An 18,335-nucleotide genomic window follows, 5' to 3' on the forward strand; every position below is an offset into this window, starting at 1 on the left:
CTGCTAGCCCCTCCCACCATCTGGGAAGAAGATGACTTGCTTGATTGCCACTACCAATCTCAGAAAGAAGAGATTTCACTGTGTTTGAGAAAACCACAATCAGATGACAGTTTGTGGAATTACTGTTGAGCTTCTTGGAACTTTGTTGAAATTATTCCTGAACCTTTGCGTGACTTACTACTGAACCCCGGCACTCTGTGTCCCTTTAAGTCACAGCCAGTATTCAGCGCAATGAAAATCACACCCAACAACTTTTTATCAGCTGCGGGGTCCCAACTTATGATCCTGCACACAGGCCCGCTGCTTCCAGAAAATGCCCCTGACCTGAGCTCATCATTGGACATCCATTTAAGATGCTTGTATGTGACATCACATACATCACATACAAGCACGTGGGCTGGATGCGAGAGGTGGATCAGCAGGATGAGTGTGCCAGGACAGGTAGATGTGTCTCATCTCTGCTTCCTTTCACCACTCTGCATATCATAGATGAGAAGAGGGTACAGCGGTTGAGCAAATGAGCAGCAGGGTACAGCGGTGGGGTAAAAGAGCAGGAAGGTTCAGAGGTGGGACAGAAGAGCAGGAGGGTACAGTGGTGGGGCAGATTTGCAGGGAGGTACTGTGGTGGAAGAGATGAGAAGGGGGTTCAGCAGTGGGACAGAAGAGCAGGGGGGTACAGTGATGGGCCACATAAGCATGGAGGTTCAGTGATGGGCTAGATGAGCAGGGGAGTTCAGTGTTGGGCCAGATGAGCAGGGGGTTACAGTGGTGGGGCAGGAGAGCAGGGGGAACAGTGGTGGGGCAGGAGAGCAGGGGGAACAGTGGTGGGGCAGGAGAGCAGGGGGGTACAGAGGTGAGACAGATGTGCAGGAGGTACATTGGTGGGGCAGATGAGAAAGCTGGTCACAGTGGTGGGGTAGATGGGTTCAGTGTTAGGACAGATGAGAAGGTGATTCAGATTCAGTGAGACAGAAGAGCATGGGGATATGGCGGTGAAACAGATGTGCAGGGAGGTACAGTGGTGGGGCAGATGACAAAAGGGGTACATTGATGGGGCAGATGAGCAGGGGGGTTACAGTGGTGGGACAGAAGAGCAAGGGGATACAGTGGTGGGGCATATGTGCAGGATGTACAGTGGTGGGAGGGATGAGAAGGGGGGTTCAGTGGTGGGACAGAAAAGCAGGGGGTTACAGTGGTGGGACAGATGAGCAGGGGGTTACAGTGGTGGGACAGATGAGCAGGGGGTTACAGTGGTGGGGCATATGTGCAGGATGTACAGTGGTGGGAGGGATGAGAAGGGGGTTACAGTGGTGGGACAGATGAGCAGGGGGCTACAGTGGTGGGAAAGATGAGCAGGGGGGGTTTAGTGTTGGGGCAGAGGAGAAAGGAGGTACATTGGTGGGACAGACGAGCAGAGGGTTACAGCGGTAGGGCAGGGGAGCAGGGGGTACAGAGGTGGGGCAGATGTGCAGAGGGGTGCAGAGGAGAAAGGAGGTACAACAGTGGGACACATGAGCAGGGGGTTACAGTGGTGGGGCAGAAGAGCAGGGGGAACAGAGGTGGGACAGATGTGCAGGAGGTACAGTCGTGGAGAAGATGAGAAGGGGGATACAGTGGTGGGGCAGATGAGCAGATAAGTTCAGTGTTAGGACAGATGAGCAGGGGGATACAGAGGTGGGGCAGATGTGTAGGGTAGTGCAGTGGCGGGGCAGATGTGCAGGGGGGTTACAGTGGTGGGACAGATGTGCAGGGGGTTACAGTGGTGGGGCATATGAGAAAGTGGGTACATTGGTGGGGCAGATGAGCAGAGTGGTACAGTGGTGGGGCAGATGTACAGTGGTGGGGCACATGTGCAGGGTAGTACAGTGGTGGGGCAGATGTACAGTTGTGGGGCAGATGTGCAGGGTAGTACAGTGGTGGGGCAGATGTATAGTTGTGGGGCAGATGTGCAAGGGGTTACAGTGGTGGGGCAGATGTGCAGGGGTTTACAGTGGTGGGGCAGGTGTGCAGGAGGTTGCAGTGGTGGGGCAGATGATCGGGGGGGGTACAGTGGTGAAACAGATTTGCAGGGGGGACAGTGATCTGAGGTGTGAGTGCAGAATGTGCATGAATTGGGCTGATCTGAGGCGTGTGAGTGCAGAATGTTTCTCACTACTAAAGTAGTTTACAGAATTTACTTTATAATGCGTTTCGTGATTGAGAGTGTGAAGTTGACATTTTTTTGTTTAAAAATTTGCACGCTCAATTTCTTTGAAAAAATTTTTCGGCACACTTTGCTCAAAAGGTTGCCTACCCCTGATCTAGTTGCTAAACCCGGCCCCCCTGCCCCCCCCCCCCCCCCCTTACCTGCTGAATCCACAGCAAATGCCTTGTGTATTTTGTACCCTTTTTATTCACTTGATGTGCATAGGCCATATAATTGGCCTGGTCGTCCAGAGGTTAAAACAAGCTCACAGCTGCAGCTTAGTACTTCTCTTTTCAGCCAGCTACCGGCTTTTCAGTGAAAATGTTCAGTGAAAATGTTCTGGGCAGTTGTAGAGCTGCTAATTAATGCACTTTTACAGCAGCTTTCCTTCCCCAATCTCCCCTGCGAAGAATGCACCCCTGATGTCTCCCTAAAGAGAAACTGTCATCTGCCCATCCTATTACATAGGTGGTTTGTTATCCCCCTTGTAATAACAATAACGTTAAATGAAAAAAGTGTTAAAAAATTAAAGTATATTATACATAAAAATTCAATTGCCAAAATTTTATTCTACAGGGCCTCTGCTTTCAGAAAATGTAAAATAGTTTTGGGGTTTAAGGTAGTTTTCTAGTTTAAAATTATAAAAAATTATAAGTATAAAAGTTAGCACATTCCAACCATAACCATAAAATTGTTTTGATGGGACTTTTACATTTTTATCTGCTTATTTTTGGTATTGTATTAAGTGCAGAGTTTTGGAGATTTGTGTAACTACTATAGTAAGTTTGCCTAGCAGTACATTGCCTAAGTGGTTAGCACCAGTGGTTTGAATTTGATTAGTGGTTAGCACTAAGTGGTTTGAATCCCATCCACTGGTTTACCTACCTGGAGTTTGCATGTTCTCCCTGTACCTGTGTGGGTTTTCTCCCACACTCCAAAGACATGTGGGTTGGTTAATTTGACCTAATATGTGTATGTATGAATCTGAGTTAGAGATTTTAGATTGTATGTTCCTTGGGGTTCAGGGACTGATGTGAATGTAAAATATATATGTAAACAAGTACCCAAAATAAATAAATGAACTACTTAAAGAAGAACTAAAGTCTGTTTTAGCAAAATTGCTAGATGGTAGGTTTTATGGCAAAAGAGGATCTTTATGTCTGATCTGCCATTAGATTTTCCGCCCTACCTATTAATATATATACTTCTAGTTGTACAATGAGTCACACATCCAGCTCAGTGTATAATTCTGACATGCGCTAGATGCCAGGTTGAAGCAATTCCCATGTGCATGCATGAATTGTAAGCCATCCCTGGCTGACCGATTAAGACATCTGCAGACTCCAGACCCAGAAGAAAAGTGGGAGAAGATGTCAGCAGTAGCAACAGAGCGAGGAGGGAAGCGCGGATGTTGTATCTCTGGAGGAGAACCCTGTGTGCCATATTGTGCACATATGCTTTGCATTCTTGCACATTATAGAACCAGCCCTGGGGGGTTCAAAAGATATTCATTTTTCCTTTTACAACTGTGGAGAGCAGACCCACAAACATGCAAAATGATAAAAGGTGTGGAAGCAGAACTACTGTGTAGTACCGCAAAGAAGGAAGCAGAGCTTGTGTATGTAATACCTTTAAAGTGTGTTTAAATTGTGGTTTTATAAAAATTGCTATTGTACCACCATCATGGTTTCACATTCCTTCTCTTTTACATTTTGTCATATCCTCTATTTACAAGTACTTTGCAGTTTTCAGGATCCAGCTGTTTGGGTGGCTCACATAGGATCTACATCTTTAAACGGCTTGGATGGCAGCACAGTGAAGGCCTACATTAAAAATATTTTTAAGCACCCATCTTATGACCCAGATACGGCAGACTATGATGTGGCTGTTCTAGAACTGGATTCTGAACTACGATTCAACAAATACACTCAACCAATCTGTCTCCCTGCTGCCACTCACGTTTTCCCTATGGGCAAGAAGTGTGTCATCACTGGCTGGGGATACCTCAAAGAAGACAACTGTAAGATATGTTTTTTTTTTTAACAGACATTGGTACAGCTAGCCATACTCCTGTCACAGTGTTTCTTCAGTTAAGATAGTTCTAAGGTCAATAACCAGGTCATCATGGTCCTGCACATACTGGTTTTTGACCCTAGAACAATCAGATAGTTCTAAGGTCAATAACAAGTATAGGCAGGACAGAAATGTGGAGGGTATGATGGCAAGCAGTATGTGCAGGACAGAAGTGTGGAAGGTATGATGGCAAGCAGTATGTGCAGGACAGAAGTGTGGAGGGTATGATGGCAAGCAGTATATGCAGGACAGAAGTGTGGAGGGTATGATGGCAAGCAGTATGTGCAGGACAGAAGTGTGGAGGGTATGATGGCAAGCAATATGTGCAGGACAGAAGTGTGGAGGGTATGATGGCAAGCAGTATGTGCAGGACAGAAGTGTGGAGGGTATGATGGCAAGCAGTATGTGCAGGACAGAAGTGTGGATGGTATGATGATAAGCAGTATGTGCAGTACAGAATTGTGGAGGGTATGATGGCAAGCAGTATGTGCAGGACAGAAGTGTGGATGGTATGATGATAAGCAGTATGTGCAGGACAGAATTGTGGAGGGTATGATGGCAAGCAGTATGTGCAGGACAGAAGTGTGGATGGTATGATGATAAGCAGTATGTGCAGGACAGAATTGTGGGGGGTATGATGGCAAGCAGTATGTGCGGGACAGAAGTGTGGAGGGTATGATGGCAAGCAGTATGTGCAGGACAGAAGTGTGGAGGGTATGATGGCAAGCAGTATGTGCAGGACAGAAATGTGGAGGGTATGATGACAAGCAATATGTGCAGGACAGAAGTGTGGAGGGTATGATGGCAAGCAGTATGTGCAGGACAGAAGTGTGGAGGGTATTATGGCAAGCAGTATGTGCAGGACAGAAGTGTGGATGGTATGATGGCAAGCAGTATGTGCAGGACAGAAGTGTGGATGGTATGATGATAAGCAGTATGTGCAGGACAGAAGTGTGGAGGGTATGATGGCAAGCAGTATGTGCAGGACAGAAGTGTGGATGGTATGATGATAAGCAGTATGTGTGGGACAGAAGTGTGGAGGGTATGATGGCAAGCAGTATGTGTGGGACAGAAGTGTGGAGGGTATGATGATAAGCAGTATATGCAGGACAGAATTGTGGGGGGTATGATGGCAAGCAGTATGTGCAGGACAGAAGTGTGGATGGTATGATGATAAGCAGTATCTGCAGGACAGAATTGTGGGGGGTATGATGGCAAGCAGTATGTGTAGGACAGAAGTGTGGAGGGTATGATGGCAAGCAGTATGTGCAGGACAGAAGTGTGGATGGTAGGATGGCAAGCAGTATGTGCAGGACAGAAGTGTGGATGGTATGATGATAAGCAGTATGTGCAGGACGGAATTGTGGAGGGTATGATGGCAAGCAGTATGTGCAGGACAGAAGTGTGGAGGGTATGATGGCAAGCAGTATGTGCAGGACAGAAGTGTGGATGGTATGATGATAAGCAGTATATGCAGGACAGAATTGTGGGGGGTATGATGGCAAGCAGTATGTGCAGGACAGAAGTGTGGATGGTATGATGATAAGCAGTATATGCAGGACAGAATTGTGGGGGGTATGATGGCAAGCAGTATGTGCAGGATAGAAGTGTGGATGGTATGATGATAAGCAGTATGTGCAGGACAGAAGTGTGGATGGTATGATGATAAGCAGTATGTGCAGGACAGAATTGTGGAGGGTATGATGGCAAGCAGTATGTGCAGGACAGAAGTGTGGAGGGTATGATGGCAAGCAGTATGTGCAGGACAGAAGTGTGGATGGTATGATGATAAGCAGTATATGCAGGACAGAATTGTGGGGGGTATGATGGCAAGCAGTATGTGCAGGACAGAAGTGTGGATGGTATGATGATAAGCAGTATCTGCAGGACAGAATTGTGGGGGGTATGATGGCAAGCAGTATGTGTAGGACAGAAGTGTGGAGGGTATGATGGCAAGCAGTATGTGCAGGACAGAAGTGTGGATGGTAGGATGGCAAGCAGTATGTGCAGGACAGAAGTGTGGATGGTATGATGATAAGCAGTATGTGCAGGACAGAATTGTGGAGGGTATGATGGCAAGCAGTATGTGCAGGACAGAAGTGTGGAGGGTATGATGGCAAGCAGTATGTGCAGGACAGAAGTGTGGATGGTATGATGATAAGCAGTATATGCAGGACAGAATTGTGGGGGGTATGATGGCAAGCAGTATGTGCAGGACAGAAGTGTGGATGGTATGATGATAAGCAGTATATGCAGGACAGAATTGTGGGGGGTATGATGGCAAGCAGTATGTGCAGGACAGAAGTGTGGATGGTATGATGATAAGCAGTATCTGCAGGACAGAATTGTGGGGGGTATGATGGCAAGCAGTATGTGCAGGACAGAAGTATGGAGGGTATGATGGCAAGCAGTATGTGCAGGACAGAAGTGTGGATGGTAGGATGGCAAGCAGTATGTGCAGGACAGAAGTGTGGAGGGTATGATGGCAAGCAGTATGTGCAGGACAGAAGTGTGGATGGTATGATGATAAGCAGTATATGCAGGACAGAATTGTGGGGGGTATGATGGCAAGCAGTATGTGCAGGACAGAAGTGTGAATCGTATGATGGCAAGCAGTATGTACAAAACAGAAGTGTGGTAGTTATAGAGGTAGACAGTATGTGCAGGAGAGGACTGTGATGAGTATGAAATTTTTCGGAATTTTTTTTTTTGAATGTTAAATCAGCAAATTTACTGTAAAATGCAATTGCCGTGAAATTCAGTTTGCAGAGAGCAGACAACAGGGACTCTGGAGAGGCGATGACACATATTGTGCAGTGTCTGGCATGGAATAGAAGCAGGGATAAGCTGTATACTTACACTTTTTACAAATTTAGTGCATGAAGGTTAGGAGGCAGGCAAGGCCACGTTTCATCAAGCTTTTCTCTGTTGGCTCCCTCTGTCCTTTTGATTTATCTGCAACTGCTGTTGATGTTAGGTTGATGTGGCCAGGAGGAATGTGTGTATCAGATGTGTGTCTGCAGGCAGTGGGTGTGTGAGACATCTGGGGGGATTGTCAGTACCAAGATGCACAAGGTGGCTAGGGAGAGATGTCAGTTAGGGGGGTGCGTGATGTGGTTGGAGAGGGATGTCAGTCAGAGGAGTGCATGAGGTGGCTAGGGGGCAATGTCATTTACAGGGTGTGTGAAGTGGCTTGGGAGGAATTTCTGTTAGCGTGGTGCATGAGGTGGCTTGGGAGAGTTGTCTGGCAGCGGGGTGCGTGAGCTGGCTGGGGAGGGATGTCAGTTAGCAAGGTGCATGAAGCAAATGGGGATGGATGTCTGTCAATGGGGATAGAAGAGGCCACAGATAAATGTCTGTCAACAGCGGATAGTGAGGTGGTAGGGGATTGACATGTATAGGGGAGACAAGTGGCGGTGGGGTGGTTGAGGTCAAGTGTAGGAGTGGTGAGGTGGCCAGGGGGTCAAAGTGTGTGTGTTATTGAGTGTGCAGAGGCAGGAAAGTGGTGTGTGTCTGTGGGGGGAATGTGAGTCAGTCTGGGAAGGAAGTCTGTCTTTATCAGTAGGGGGCATGAGGCAGCTGGGAAGGGGTTACCTGGGGAGGTGCCATCGGGAGATGAGTCATAGGAATTGTTAGGGAGCTGGGTATAAGACCAGCAGGGACTGAGGAAGGTGCCATCAGAATGTGAAGCGTGGAAATCATTGAGTAACCGGGGGTGTGAACTGCAGGGGTCATAGCTAAACTAAAACATGTCAACCCTCGATCAGTACCTCCCTCTGGAAAAATATAGAACATGTTCTCTATCTAAGTCCGTCTGAATTTTTGACAGAAAAATCCGATGGGGCATACATGCCCCATCGGATGCAAAAGCTCCCATAGGACTCTTTCTGTCGGAAATTCCGCTCGTGTGTACGTGGCATAAGGCCCTCTTACATCATGTCCATGGCCCTAAATTGGATGTGAGGGTGCCAAAGGACAGTCCACTGCTGGAGCGTAGGGGAGCACTGTCTGCTGGAGGAGCAGGGTAAGTAAAAGTGCTTTTCCCATTAGACAGAAATGAGCCGTTAACCCTTGCAATGTGGGTTTTAAAAATAGTTTGGCAAAATAAGATTTAGTTTTCTACAATTTTAAATTTAAGAAAGAGAAAGATTATCACAGTAACTTACCTGGAAACAGCTATCTGTGTGATTTTAAAGGGAACACCATAGGGTAGGTAATATATCCATATAATACATTGCATAATATAGTTATTCATTTATAAAAGTTCATATTAAAATTGAATATGTCACGTATGCTTTAAATGGCTTGTTTGTCACTTTAGGCAATGCTCATACTAACGTTTATTGTGAACTAAGAACAATAAAGCCTAATTGAACCTTCAATTTAAATCAGCTAAATACAATCCAGGTGGATCACAACAAAAAGAGTTCAATGTGTTACAGTTAATTTTCTTTCTAAAACCACAACCTCTTCCTGAGTACTAAATTCCTGTCTCCTGCCAGCATGCTGCAGAGAAGGACCCTTGCACTCTGTGTGAAAGCAGTGGTCTCTATGTAGCGGTCACACTCCCTGCTTAATCAAACATATAGCTCTGCAACCAGGAAAGCTCATGGTTCCCCTTTATTAGAGATCTCTAGCTCTGACTCAGTGGCTGGGGGGGTACCAGACCTCTACTTTTTCCAACACAGTAAGGGTCGTTCTCTGCGGAATGTTGGCATTGACAGGCTTTTTAGACATGGGCTGCACTTAGCTCACTTAAACTAACAGTTCAATTGGGCCTTAAGATTCATCTTCTTTTCTTTCAGTAATAAAACCTGAAGTTCTACAGAAAGCTACAGTGGCCCTCATGGATCAATCTCTCTGCAACAGTTTATACAGCAATGTGGTAACAGACAGAATGGTGTGTGCAGGTTACCTTGAAGGCAAGATTGACTCATGTCAGGTAAATGATGCATTATTTGGAATTTAAAGTTAAAATTGGTTCTGCTTATGTTGCTTTGCCTTCGTTGATTCATCTCTTTCTTTTTATCAACATGCTAATGAAAAAAAGAAAAACAGTTTTCATTACACACATTATTTAAGACCCATTGATGTTGTAGATCATGACTGGTGAGAAGGGCCAGCTATGTGCTGCACATAGTGTCCTAGAAAAAAACCCACAAAACTGCACTACGCCCTAAGTAACGCACAAATGTGATGCTGAGCCTCCATGATTGACATTACTAAGACCGAATTAATCAAAGAGATGGGCCAAGGATAGATTGGCTGGGAAAGAAAGGGCTAAATACTGTTGGAACGTCTTCCAGCCAGGAAATGTGACAAGCTCAAAGTGTGCAGTAAAACCAGAGTAAGCGATTTCAGTACAGGAGTGAAGTCTGTACAACTATGCATGGCTAAAGTTCAGCTTTGATATTAAAAAAAAAAAAGCAACATTTTTTCATCCCTTTCATGGGCATCTTTCCATTTAGAAATCACAATGTCAAAATATTTCTTTGACTGTCCACATGCAATTTTTCAACCGGTTCTGACAGAAAAACCCTGGATATATTGCTGGAGATACCTACAGATATACCTTCATTCTCTGAACTAAACATAAACTGCTGGATCAGGTGAATGTTCTCTAAAGTCTCCTATTCACACACAACCTACTGGGTAATTGTGACCTGCAGGAGAGCATTGAACTTAATATATAGCCACTGCTTAGGAGAGGAAGGACCTAAGACAGATACAGCAGTGCATCGAACAGTATTAAAAAAAAAATGTATAAAAGCACAGGGACCTCTCCTGTGGAGTACTCGGTTATGAGGTAAGGTAATAGTAAAGGGACCCGAAAGGTGGTTACTCAAAGGATCAAGCAGTATTAACAAACACAAAAAAATATAAATTATTCTTATGGATTGGAGTTGCCGGCTATTTTTCTATTTTGCCTACCTATTTGGGCGTTGTCTGGAGGACACCATAGCCTGAGTACCCACCTGTGGACTCCGCCCTGCCTGTTGGTATTCCCCTGTTTAGAGCACTGCACTTTTCTGTTTATATATTAACAAACACAGCTTTAATAATCAGTTATAATTCTATTACAAAAAAATCACATAAAAAACACCTCCACCTCTTACACAGTCACAGGGGTAACACCCAATAGTAATGTATTAATTTAGCGCCAAGCAGGGGGTATACCCCACAGCTACTCATGGATCAAGAAAGTGACCCTATCCCACTCCTTCCGAGCCTACTGGAAAAAAGGACTAATACTTAATATTAATTGAAAATGGCCTGACTTCAGCCGCAAAGATTGTAATGCAAGTTGTCATACAGCTATGACAGCATAGGGATTCTAGCAGAGAGAATGTTCAATATTTATGTCCGCAGCACTGTCCAGAATTCAACTGTGTTTAAATTAGGGAGTGTGTTGGTCAGGCATAGATGCAGCTGGTGATAATACGGGCCTCAATAAAGCCAATGGGCTAAATAGTGTAGCGGCCAATAATGCCCAAGTACCAATATATTCTTAGACCCCAGAGGGTCCAGCCATTGCGACGAATATATCAGCTCACCAGCCCCTGGAAATCTGTCTAATATCCGCCATTGAATATTGCAGGGTCTCCAGTCTCTTCCTCTGGGCCAGTAGATGGCATTAATCAGCAGTCTGCTACTGTGATGCCTTTCTGCCAATATTCGCCATGGAGCCTAACCCTCATTGATGCACAATGGCATGTGATGACGTCGCAGTACAGTGAACAGTATTATAGTCTAAGTGTAGTCAAAATAAAAAGCACAAAAATCAGCACAAGAGACATGACTTACTATTAAATGTGCTGTGTCCCTTGTGCTGCTGGCTCCTGGATTCTTTGAAATTTCCCCCCATAGATCTCTTCCCCACCCCACTGCTGTAATCTTATGGTATGGCAGGAGTTAATAGAACTGAGGGGGCTGTCTTTTAAAGTGGAGTTCCACCCAAAAGTAGAGCTTCTGCTGAATTTCTTTCTTCTCGCTTCTGGTGTCACATTTGGCACCTTTCAAGGGGGAGGGGGGGGCGGGGACCTGTTTTTGACAGATCCCCTTCCCCACTTCTGGGAGACCAGGCCGTGGCCCAATCTCCCAGAATTTCAGCCCCCTCCTCCTAACTCCGCCGTCGGGCCAATCAGTAAGCGCAGCCTGCTTGTCGCATGCACAGTAGGGAACCAGGTGTAAAGCCGAAAAGGCTTCACTACCGGGTTCCCTTACCTGGAATGGTGGCGGACAGTTGATCCGAAGATCTGCTGGGGTGCCAACATCTGCAGAGTTTGAAGGGGTGGGGGGTCAGCCTGTCAGTGCTCAGACCATACGCCACACACTGCAACAAATTGGTCTGCATGGCTGTCATCCCAGAAGGAAGCCTCTTCTAAAGATGATGCACAAGAAAGCCTGCAAACAGTTTGCTGAACACAAGCAGACTAAGGACATGGATTGCTGGAACCATGTCCTGTGGTCTGATGAGACCAAGATAAACGTATTTGGTTCAGACGGTGTCAAGCGTGAGTGAGGGCAACCAGGTGAGGAGTACAAAGATAAGTGTGTATTGCCTACAGTCAAGCAAGGTGGTGGGAGTGTCATGGTCTGGGGCTGCATGAGTGCTGCCGGAACTGGGGAGCTACAGTTCATTGAGGGAATCATGAATACCAACATGCACTGTGACATACTGAAGCAGAGCATGATCCCCTCCCTTCAGAGACTGGGCTGCAGGGCAGTATTTTAACATCATAACGACCCCAAATACACCTCCAAGATGACCGCTGCCTTGCTAAAGAATCTTAGGGTAAAGGTGATGGACTGGCCAAGCATGTCTCCAGACCTAAACCCTATTGAGCATCTGTGGGGCATCCTCAAACGGAAGGTGGAGGAGCGCAAGGTCTCTAACATCCACCATCTTCGTGATGTCGTCATGGAGGAGTGGAAGAGGACTCCAGTGGCAACATGTAAAAGCTCTGGTGAACGCCATGCCCAAGAGGGTTAAGGCAATGCTGGAAAATAATGGTGGCCACACAAAATATTGACACTTTTGGCCCAATTTGGACATTTTCACTTAGGGGTGTACTCACTTTTGTTGCCAGCGGTTTAGACATTAATGGTTGTGTGTTGAGTTAGTTTGAGGGGACAGCAAATGTACACTGTTATACAAGCTGTACACTCACTACTTAACATTGTAGCAAAGTGTAATTTCTTCCATGTTGTTACAAGAAAAGATATAATAAAATATTTACAAAAATGTGAGGGGTGTACTCACTTTTGTGAGATACTGTAAGTGTATATATAGTAAAAGTCAGCAGCTACAGTATTTGTAGCTGCTGACTTTAAATTTTTCTCCCCAAGGCGGAACTCCGCTTTAAGCTCATGAATAGTGTCTGACTATGCTCACCCAGATTCTCCATTCATAGAAGCTGGTATTACAGCTTCAAGGAATGAAACGTGGTCTATAAATGGAGAGGGCGGACCTTTCAATCATCCACTCACCCTCCATTCATAGATGCTGTTTTAATCATAGAAGCTGCTTCTTTTTAGCGAGGAGCTTGGCAGAAAGAGCTGGCATAATCGGGCACTCTTGATGAGTGCTAATGACAACTAACGTTGTACTGTAATTCTATTGACCCCCGCTGTACCTGATGATTATAACAGTGAGAGTGGTTGGGAAGTCGATGGAGGAAATTTAAAGGAAACCAGGAGTCAGCAGCACAAGGGACACAGCGCATTTTTAGTAAGTCTTGTCCCTTGTGCTGATTTTTGTGTTTTTTATAGTTACATAGTTAGTCTGGTTGAAAAAAGTGTAAGTGATGGTACCATAGTGTAAATCGTATTAAGAACATTTATTAACATAAAAGATTGCACTTACACATAGTAAGAGGTAAACTTGCAAAGATTCAAAAAAGCCGGCCGGCAAGCTAATGCCCGTCCACTAGGGTATGCAGCGCGATGACGTCAGCACGCCACTCCTCCTGACGCGTGTTTTGTCACACTCTGGGGCACCTTAATACGATTTACACTATGGTGAGTTCTCCTTTATTCTGGGTTACCCTCTGGTTCTCAACCGAGACCACTGAATGATTGAGTCCCCTTGGCTGTTTGTTGTGTGTTCCTGCTTCATTACATCAAGCACTTGAGAGCTGTCATTGCCATTTCTTTGGAACAAGGTCCTGGTGGGGTTAACAGACGCAAGTCCATTTTAGCTTGCCTCTGGTAAGCACGCAATCTATGTGGTGGAGGAGCACGAGTTTGTGGTGTTGTCACAAGTAGTATCAAGATTTCACATGTGTGATTATGATTATGGACTCATTTTTAATATTCAATATTTTGTGGTGTTGGGAGTAATTTCAACATTATTTTCACATTTGTGTGTTGTATCAATTTGTGGTTAATATTTTTATTTTAGTGCAGCTCCATTTCTATCTTTATTTGTTCATATGTGTATCCCATATTGAGCTGCTGCTGCCTTTTTTCTTATTTGTATTGCTCACTTAGCGCAGTCATTTTTTTCTATTTTTTCTGTTATTGCTGCCTGCTCACCCAGTCGCCCCAACCACGGCTGGGGCAGATACGTGTGCCTATCCTGCAACTCAGGAACTGTTCTATTATGTGCTGTCACCCGTGGTAACCACAATGGGCGATCGTGACTGTGGATTACAAATATGCCCAGCGTTCTGCTAATGCTGGACATTCTGGACTTTTGCTTTAAATTCCTGCTTGTAACAGTAAAGTGTGCCTGGAACTGTTTACTGTTGCCTGGGGTGGTCGGGTAAGCCTGCGGGTGGGACTTTGCTAAGAATGTTACCTTCAGTGAGACATGGCTACTTTGTTGTTGCTACCGGCAACCACCGGAGAAGTCAGCGGCCATCTACTTTCAGTTGTTTGGGCACAGTCAGTGCTGAGCAACATGCCTGGACAAGTCCTGCTAGTCGCAGCATGCCTGCAACCTTCAGTTCATCCAACAAGGGGTTACAACAGCGTGCTCAGGGAGGGGCCTGCCTATCAGTTTTACAGACACCTTTGTCTGGAAGAGAGGGGACGGTGCCACACCCTAGAGGAGACCCAGTGTTCCCTGCTACCAGCAGACATCACGAGGCAGAGGATCAAGATGGTGGAGGGTTAACGCATACTCTCAGCGTTGACTTGGTTGCCTGATGTGTAGGGAGGACACTGGTCGACACCCGTGTTCGATTGGAGCATCGCAGGGATTCACCCTTGGGGTCGCTGAGGGGATGAAGCATCTGTGCCTGCTGTGTCCAGACTGCAAGTAACTTACCGCAGTGGTAAGTGCCTGGGTCCGGTGCGATCATTGTCGTGAACCGCTCACCCGACTTGCATCCAGCCAGCAGGAGCCACAGTACTATAGTGTGGACCTGCACTCAGGACTGTGTTGCGTGCAGCCGCGGAAATCCCAGAAGGCCAGAGCGGGCCTGGAATCATCGCCAAAAGATGGGGTAGAGTCTGAGCCTGGTGACTCCCCTGTGAACATCAGCGACCTAAGGATAGAGGAGTCTGTCGTGGCCTGTTGCCTGGTCAGAGACCTGGTAACTGTGAGTACTGCCCAGTAAGAACCAGAAACTGTCCCTGAAATGCCGGCCTCTCCTATGTCCCCTGCTATCCCAGTCTAGAAGGAGCCAGTGCTGGAGGGGGGTGCGCCCTCAGGTGAGCTGGACAGAGAGTGCGAGGGCAGGGCCATAGATTGGGGTTCTCCCAGACTGTTAGCGGAGTTCGGGTCCCTGGAGAGATTAGCAGAGTGGTCATCTCCTGATAGCAGCTCAGAGGAGGAATGAGAGACAGGAGGTTCCCAGGTCCTGGAGGTCCCATCCGAGGGAGGAGAAGCACCAGATTCTGCTAGGAGACTTGAAGATGCTGCAGGAACACCCATTAGTTACAGACAAATCTTTATGAACAGACCATCCACCACCCAGACTAGAGCAGTTGAATACCGGCAGTGGGTGCAGAGGTCCCCTGATGCCTGTGTCCTGCCCGGGAAAGGAAAACCAAGGGCACTGCCCAGATTTTCCCGGTTCCAGAAGGAAGTTAAGCTCTCGAGTGGGGTCTGGACTATCTTTATGTGCCTCCCGCAAACATGGACATCATCGAGAACTCACGGGGAGAGTGGGAGGATTACCTGGTCTGGGAGTTTCTACACATACCTAAGCCATTGCGGGTGCTAGAATGTGAGGAGACATGGGCCCGTTTTGAGGACATTTGTAAGTGATTGCGGCTGGGGAGCTCCATCTACAGGGACAGAGTGATGGTTGCCAAGGTGGGACAGCCTAGGAAGAGTCACTCTGTCTCCATCAGGGAGGAGAGGGCAGCAGGAAGAGATTGCCTGACCCACAATTTTATGCTTGAAAGGACTATTAGAGGTACAGCCATCAAAAAAATGGTCACATGGACTTCTGGAGCGTTGCAGTGTGAATGTGCTTCTTTTCCCTGACTTTGTAGGATCAGACCGGCCTGCCACCCTGTTGTGCCCAACGGATGAATCCTATTTCCTGTTGCAAGGACACTAAGGGTGAGGTCTGTTCCTTGAACTAACTCTTTAGGGAGCCTGTTTGTTCGTGGAGGGGCTCCTCCCATCAGGAAATCCGAAGAGGACTGTTGCTTCTTTATGCTGTATTTTCTCCTTTAATGTTCTGTCAGCAGGCCATAACCCCATCCTGACAGTACTATAGGTGAAAGTGTATTTGAAGTGACTCATGTGCTTTTTATTGTTTTTGTTCTTTCTGTCAGTAGGGTCATAACCCCCCTTCTGACAGAAAGTTTGTAAAGTGTACAGAATAGGTAGAATAGGATGTTTGTTGTTTTCACAGGACTGCTTCAGATGGGATAGCTGTCTATCTATCTCCGGCTGGAGTTATGGATCCTGCGGATGGAGGATTTCCCTTGAGGGGGAGATGCTCTGGTCTTTTGTATTTGACTGATTTCCTAGTGGTATGGATTTGTAGTTAGGAATGCAATGTATATGCTGTCGATACTGAACAAAATAATCTTCTATTTTTGATACGTATTTATTTGTATATATGTTTCCCATCCACGTTTATTCCCTTTTTCCCCTCCTATTCAATTTATGGGATGCCCTTGCTTCTGGACCCAGGAGCTATTTTTCACATTTTCCCAGTCAAAAGACTGGCTGGATTTTGTTGGGGGGTAAGTGTAACACCCTCTAGGTAGGTAGGTGCTAGAGGTAGGATTTTTGTTAGGACAGGTAAATTTAGGCAGGCCTGGCTGGCAGTCAGGCCTGTTTGTTTTGTTCTGATCTGGGCTGGGAGTGGCTCGGGGTAGCAGCTGGTGACTCACAGGCAGCATCACTGAGACCTCCATCTTCTTTCCAGAGTGTGCTAGAAAGTTCTTGGAAGAGAGGGGTGTTTTGGGGAACCCTGACCAATCCCCAACCTGGATTGGCAGGGGGCAGGCCTCCTTAAATACATAAGGTCAGCCAAGCTGGGGAGGAGTTGTTGGGTAGAAGAGCTGGAGTGAGAGAGTGAGGAGGCTGTCGGGGCCTTTGAGGGAGCTCCCCAGTCTGAGGGGGGGATAGGGGTGACCTTGGGCCGGGGCTCGGGTGCAGTCGGGACCACCTTCAGGAACAAATGAAGAGGTCCTGGACTGAAGGCACAAGATAGAGCAAGGAGAGGACAGCATGAGAGAGCACTACTAAGAGACTCCAGGGAGGACAACTGGTCACAGCCAGGAGGGCTGGTGAGTGAGACACAGTCAGGAGGACTGGGGAGGCATGCCTGAGAGGACTGGGAGCTTGCAGTCTGTAATGGGTGCAGAACCAGAAGTGTGGACTGTGGTGAAAGGGGCAGTGGAAAGAGGCAGCTGCAGCCAGGAAAGAGGGCTTACTGGGATCAGTAGCCATAGTTAGGGCAGCTAGCGTAATTACTTTTCTGCTACACCTGTGGGGTGCGGGCCCAGCCTGCAAAGGGCATTTGCTGAGGCTTGGCTGAGTCTTTGTCAGGCCTAACCAACAAATAGTGCTACCTGTCCCTGGGGAACCAAGTGATGTGCTGAAGGTGACTAGAAGTAACAGTCTGCAGCAAGTAATGAGCTGGTGGAGTGAGGACTAATGAGCTTCAAGCAAGTTTGTGCAGGAGGAAGCTGAAGGAGTATGTACAGGGAGTGTACAAAGTTGTCAAAAAAAACGATTGCTGTTTATTAACGCTGGGAATCCCATATCTCCCACCCCCATCCAAGTTATACCCCTCAATAAAACAAAAAAAACAAAGTTCACTGATTTTTTAATGTCTCGGAGGGCCTAAGAGTGAATGCAGGGCTGAGCAGGGTGACAGACAGAACATAATCCTTAGCAGCCCCTGCGGGGGTACCGCTACAAACTGTTGCACTGGATGTCATACCCTCCCACTCCCCTACTGCACTTATTTATTCCATCATACCTTCCACACTCAACTTCTGCACACACCAAGTCTGGCAACATGGTGCATTTAAAATAATTTACCCATTTAAAAGTGGTGTAGACAAATTATTTAAAATTTGCCATGTGGTTTTATTTGGGTCTGAAATGTCTTTTTAGATGATTGTATGTGAATCAATGCAAAAAGGTTTGAGAATAGTATGAGAGTGAACACAAAGAGCTAGGGATATTTGAGAATCACAGTTGTCGTAGAAGCACAAAAAGCTGTTTGTATAGCCAGCCAGTGGCTCCAGGAATAGGTGTGAATGGTACTGTATGACAAGCAGGGGCTGCTCTGGAGCGCTGATCCCTATGTGCAATGGGCCGTGAAAATTGGAAACAAAAAAACCAAGCCTGAGACATGTCATCATATCCTTTCAGATAATTGGGAATGGAAAATAGCAATTTTGAACATAATACATTCTTTGAATTGTAATAACGAACATGCAAGTTAAGATTTGCACACTTATTTCTGAAAATGAATCATACTAATATATTTCATTAAATATTTAGGAATAATTATTCTTTATGTCTTAAATATATGCAGGTCTATCTACTTATTACAAATAAATAATGACTCAATGTTATAGGGTAATTTTACAAATAACTTTTTATTGATGACTTGCCATTGATCTCCAATAGGGATCTCCTTCTAAAGAT

General features: G+C 46.3%; 1 protein-coding gene across 1 annotated transcript in view; it reads left to right on the top strand.

Moving 5' to 3' along the window:
* Positions 1-18,335, top strand: part of TMPRSS9 (transmembrane serine protease 9) — a 210,944-nt gene that overhangs the window by 148,292 nt on the left and 44,317 nt on the right. Inside the window, exons 10-11 of the mRNA XM_073598864.1 lie at positions 3,931-4,205; positions 9,064-9,200. Of these exons, the coding sequence (XP_073454965.1) occupies positions 3,931-4,205; positions 9,064-9,200 (412 nt within the window). The remainder of the gene's footprint in view (positions 1-3,930; positions 4,206-9,063; positions 9,201-18,335) is intronic.

This window comes from Aquarana catesbeiana, linkage group LG01 (assembly GCF_042186555.1).
Source record: "Aquarana catesbeiana isolate 2022-GZ linkage group LG01, ASM4218655v1, whole genome shotgun sequence".
NCBI classification, from domain to species: domain Eukaryota; kingdom Metazoa; phylum Chordata; class Amphibia; order Anura; family Ranidae; genus Aquarana; species Aquarana catesbeiana.